Here is a 6,000-nt window from a genome sequence, read left to right as displayed (position 1 = left end):
AAACACCAAATCGGGAGTCGTGGAAATCAAGGGGAGAGGCCTTTGCCCAGCAGTGGGACACTTAGTAGGCTTAAAAATAAAACATGTTGTTGCATGTTGTAAGAGCGGAGTTGTAAAGAAAATCGGAAACACGTAAGGATAAGCTACTCGTATTTTACTTTGACTACCAGAAACTGTTACACCAGGTACAGCTGCTATGCAGATATATCGGAGCGGCCCAGGTGTTCACAAATATCTGAACAAGACCTACATTATCAAGACATTAAAGTGATATTTTTGAATACCGTGGCAGCTTCAATATATCTGTTTTGCATCTGAACTAAGTTTTGAATAATGTACCAAAATGTAAAAAAAACCGGCCAAGTGCGAGTCGGACTCGCGCACCGAGGGTTCCGCACTTTTTAGTATTTATTGTTATAGCGGCAACAGAAATACATCATCTGTGAAAATTTCAACTGTCTAGCTGTCACGTTTCATGAGATACAGCCTGGTGACAAACAGACAGACGGAAAACGGAGTCTTAGTAATAGGGTCCCGTTTTTACCCTTTGGGTACGGAACCCTAAAAACTGATATTTTATTTGATAAATTCTTCGTAAATTTATTTATCAGCTCAAAATATTTAACTCGTTCTATTCTCGTCCTTGGTTTTTCTTTTATTCAGTCAACTTATTAGGGTTCTACGGTTTTTTATTGTCTGTTGCCGCGAAGAACCAATTTAGTAGGTAGTTTGTGTTTTCCATATTATATTGACTGGAATTATCAAGATTTACATTTAGTTTGATCATAGATTAATATTCAGTTTTGAGATTCTCTCTTTTCACCATCACAGTTTAGTAGGTATAAGTACCTAATTTAATAACGCCTATTAAGGGGCCCACTGACTATCAGTCCGCCGGACGATATCGGCCTGTCAGTTAGAACAAAAATTTGACAGTTCCGAACAACTGACAGGCCGATATCGTCCGGCGGACTGATAGTCAGTGGGCTCCTTTAAAGTAAGGACGATAGGCACGAATAATTTCGCACATATTAGACTGTCCCACCGATAATGCCACATACAGCAATATGCGCATGCGTGAGAGACAGGAAATGGCGAGTCAATGTACAAAATTCTTACAACGCGAATTTTCTGAAGAATTGTGGCTTTCTATCAGATAAGGGCATTTTTATAAGAATTTCTTTTAGAATTTTAGATGGAAAGGACCTTATTCTACTTGAAGCATAAGGACCCTTTTTTGGAAAGTCACAATTGCACGTAAAGGTTTTTTTTCTGTCACAGTGGACGTGAGAAATGCCCAGTAAAATAATCATCGACTTGAAACGAAATATACGAAACAAAATGTGTTGGTACGGGACAGCTAATGGAGTTCCCCCGCATTGCACTGCGTTTACATACATCCTTAACAAGCTCCGTCTGCAACTCTTACGCTGCATCTTAAGGTGACAGTCCATTTCCAACCGCAGCTGCATTACTGCTCCGACACTACTGCAGCGGCCTGAACGCGTCGGTGTTATTGTCAATTTCCATAGTTAAATGAATGACGATATCGACTGCACGTAATATGGTGATTTTAACGTTTTCCCGACCGCAGCTGTACTACTGCTCCGACACGTCGGTGAGCGAACTCGTGAACGCGAAGTGAAGCGGCGCGGCGGGCCCACGGCGTTCGCGTTCGCAACAAGATCGCCCACGTAGGACTTCTATAGGTATCAAAGGATTGATTCACCCATCGCTTCGCTTCGCGTTCGCCTGTTGTTCGCCTACGTAGTACGCTGCGTTTGAAACGCACTTTTTTTTTTTTTTTTTTTTTATGAAATAGGAGGCAAACGAGCAGACGGATCACCTGATGGAAAGCGATTACCGCCGCCCATGGACACCCGCAACACCAGAGGGGTTGTAAGTGCGTTGCCGGCCTTTAAGATGGGAATACGCTCTTTTCTTGAAGGTTTGAAGGTCATATCGGTCCGGAAATACCGCAGGCGACAGTTCATTCCACAGTTTAGCTGTGCGAGGCAGGAAGTTTCTAGAGAAACGCACAGTTGAGGACTGCCAACCATCTAAGTGGTGAGGATGGTAATGTTTTCGCGTAGGGCGATGGCGAAAAGAAGCTGCATGGATTAATCCGAACAATTCCTCGGAGCACTCCCCGTTATACACGCGATAGAAAATGCAGAGCGAGGCCACATCTCTACGCAGCGCCAAGGAGTCAAGCCGTTCCGAAGTACGCTGGCAGTCGACAATTCGAGTCGCTCTTCGCTGGATGCGGTCCAGAGGGATTTATCGATCGATACTTATCGATTTTGTAAGAGCTACAGACGAGACTGCCACGTGCAGCTTATGCATCCGGTGTGCTCTGGCCTTAAGGAATAGCGTAGTCACGTGGCGTAAGAGCGAATGAATTAATTAGGTACAGTACCCAAAGCCAGTACTTACTTTGGGACTAAGACAATTCGTGTAACGGTGATATTACACCTGTCAAATTTCTTTGTCCAATGTGCATTGCGTCTAACTCTCTCATTAGGCAAAATGTGAGACCCAAATACACATTGGACCAAGATATTGGACAGATGGAATACCATCCTAGGTTACTTTATAAGTTTATAACTTTATACTATGTAATATTTATTTATTTTATGGGTAAAGCGTTGCTGGTGTAAGAAAACAAGATAGTGAATTTGAACAAGGTTTTTAATGAGCTACATCTTTGGTCGTATCATTGGTTACATAAACCTGAGACACTTGATATTGAACAAAATGTGTACACGACACAATTTCTCAGTGCAACATCTCAAGTAGGAATGCATGAAACTTACTACAATAAATGCAGAAATAATAAAAATTGGACATAGGGTACACCGCGCTTATTCACATTTTCTTAATAAGGGCCACCCAGCATTACGGCCCGGCCACGACATTGCGCGGCGGCCATAGGTGGGAACGAAAGGTCCGATCGCTTTATCTTGCTCCAACCTATGGCCGCCGCTCGCCGCTGCCGCCGGCGCGCGATGTCGTGGCCGGGCCGTTAGTCATCAGCGTCGGCGTCTAGTGAGCGCTATGGAAAATAGCGTCGCTGCGTAGTTGCTCCAACGTTGCGTCGAAGCAGGAACCATAGAGTTGACTACACGCGTCACGCTTGGGAGAGTCTAGTCTCGCTAGTGTGGGGGTCTCTCTAAGAGCATATAAGATGAACACAACCTGCACACTACCGTAGATAGGTATGGGTACCATAGGCTGTGGATCTACTCCAAATATTCCCTGACAATTTGAGATTGAGAATAACTGATTGCCATAGAAACAGGTAAACAAGAATGAATGTGAATATTTGCGGTTTATCCCTAAACAGATTACCTACTAAAGAAACTATTTTTGTTTGAACTAGACATATTATTTTATTTTACACATATTTGACATTTTTCTATTTAATTCATTAATAATGATCACTTTATTACAGTACAATAGTCTACTTACAATAATACTTTATGTACATAAATAATACAAACATTTTAACAATGTTCATAGTAAAGATAGTAAACTTAACATTTAATATACAATATAGGTACAAAACGAAATAACAAAGCATTTTAAAAAACTAAAATTTTCGGCTTAGCCATGAGATTCCTCGATCTATGAATATTAATTTAATTATTGAACTGTTCTTAGTTGAATTAAACAAACATTCATATTTTTTAAAAGACAAACTTAATTATTTTGATCGCTAACGTAAGTTTAATTTGGGATTTTGCTTATATGGCACTAAAGGTAACCCTAAAATGTGCCTACTTTACTCCAAAATTTGCTCTATTCGAAATTTTATTTAAATTTTAAAATTATTATATTGTGGTAGGTATGTTGATATATTTGCCTTTTTAACGTAGACCATCACTAAGTACTATCATGTAACACTTAAATGAGGTTGTGATGTTTACATATACATATAAAAACTGTTGAAACACAATTACGTATTGGGGAGCAAAGTTGGCACATTAAACGGTACTTACATGTTAACAAAGAGATTGTGTTAAGTACCTAGAATATGTACATACAATTTGACACAATAACTATACAGACATTTATTTGATTCTCCTTCATTTCACAGTCTTCAAAACATTTTAAAATATCGACGTTAGAGTATTAATCTAAAAAGGTGGTACAGAATGTTCAAGGGGCTGGTCGACATCGACAGCTGGCTTGTTCACTTTATTTGTATTATTTAAAGTAATAAAGATTAGATTATTGGTCATGTGACGAGAAAGGTATTAAGAATGAATGTGGAGGGTGGTACGAGGAGAGGAAAACCGAGGAAAAGGTGGATGGACTGTGTGAAAGATGATATGAAACTAACGCAAGTGAATGATGAGATGACGGGTGACAGAGAGGTATGGAAGAAAAAGACATGCTGCGCCGACCACAAGTGAATGGGACAAGGGCAAGCGAATGATGATGAGTAATAAAGATTAGCCGTGTGTACTATGCCAAGTTTTCATTATCAAAGCAACAATGGGTAAGTATAGCTTGTTTTTAACGTTAGCTTATAAGAGGAACATTGACACAGTATTAATCAAAATTATCCTGAACATAATATTTGAGAGAAATCTAAAATAATAGATGTTTTCATTGTTTTCAAAGTAATGGCTTAAAACTACACTAGCGGTGCATGTATGAGATCAAATTAATGAAAAGAAAAAATATAATATTATTATCTCTATTTTGATTGACGTATCAATATACAATTAATAACACAAGGCGGTCCTCGTAGTCATAACTAGTACTTAAAGTATATTTTAGTATGTGAAGTATATAGTAATAGTTTAAATAATTATAATAACCCATGTTAAAATAATTTGCAAAAATCAAATAGAAGGAAACTAGTTACCTAGAAAAACTACCAGAATAACAAAAAAAATTAAACTACTGTCATGTTCAGAATAGATTAAAATACTTACAAATCCATTTTATGATTCTATTAGGTTACGAAACAGTGACGCTTTTACCTACAATTTGGCATATGCTTTGTTTTTAATTACATTGATACATCGAATATGCATTGGTAGGTACCCCAATCAGTAATAAGATCAGCTTGGTGTCAGAAAGTACTACCACGGGTATGTATGTACAACTTTACCTTAAGAAAGAATTTTCTACCTACAATTTAGGTCATTGCATAAATTGATTGCATATTGTAACATTGATTTTAAGTTCCACATCAGTTCATAATATGTCCTTCGCACTTTTTTTTTTCAATATTAGAAGTTTTAATATCCACACGTGCAATTTTTCTGGTCACCATAAAGTCTTTAGTCCAATTGTAATCACGTGATAGTCCGAACTAGTCCGCAACAGTCACTTAGTTTTGGTACTTAGCGTACGGGTGGGCCGCGTCTCACGCGCGATAATCTCAGCTTGGCGCCGACAGACCGAGGGGCTTGAGGTGTGGAGGCGCCGAAAAAGGGGCAGGAGAGGACCCTGACATATTGTTGTTCAGGTCCCCGGAGCGGGACGAGCCGTTCATCAGCCCCATTGCGTTGCTTGTCTGCTAAAAATAGAATAAAAAATTATAAGGAGTTAAATTAACCGACTAAATTATCTAACTATTGCAAGTATGCAGATCTCAAAGGCTTTTTCAGACTGTAGTAGCAGTAGTGATCGACCTGATGAGGAGAAACTCCACCAAGATAATGATAACACAAATAGATGCTTCTTTAAAAAATAACTACATACTTATTACATTTAATGCTGATTCTTGTACAAGATTTTATTCCCTGTCCGGTGGTTATTTATATTTCACTATAGTTTATCGCAAACATTACAAACAATTTGTACCTACCTATCTAGTTATAGACATTAGAATGTGAAGTAATAGTACTTAATAGTTTAGTTACCGGTGGCGGTGGGAGTTGCGTGGTCTGCCGCTTGACATGCGCCAGCGGCGGCGGGTGTAAGCCATGTTGACGAACACAAGGCGGTCCTCGTAGTCATAACTAGTACTTAAAGTATATT

General features: G+C 39.0%; 1 protein-coding gene across 1 annotated transcript in view; it reads right to left on the bottom strand.

Annotated features, from left to right (window-relative positions):
- Positions 1-2,702: 2,702 nt before the first annotated feature.
- Positions 2,703-6,000, bottom strand: part of LOC134741628 (LIM domain only protein 3) — an 83,149-nt gene continuing 79,851 nt past the window's right edge. Inside the window, exon 6 of the mRNA XM_063674482.1 lies at positions 2,703-5,536. Coding sequence (XP_063530552.1) covers positions 5,399-5,536 — 138 coding nt within the window. The 3' untranslated portion in view covers positions 2,703-5,398. The remainder of the gene's footprint in view (positions 5,537-6,000) is intronic.

Source organism: Cydia strobilella, chromosome 5 (assembly GCF_947568885.1).
Source record: "Cydia strobilella chromosome 5, ilCydStro3.1, whole genome shotgun sequence".
NCBI classification, from domain to species: Eukaryota; Metazoa; Arthropoda; class Insecta; order Lepidoptera; family Tortricidae; genus Cydia; species Cydia strobilella.
Note: the sequence above shows the minus strand (reverse complement) of the source record. Positions and strands in the feature narration are given on the sequence as shown.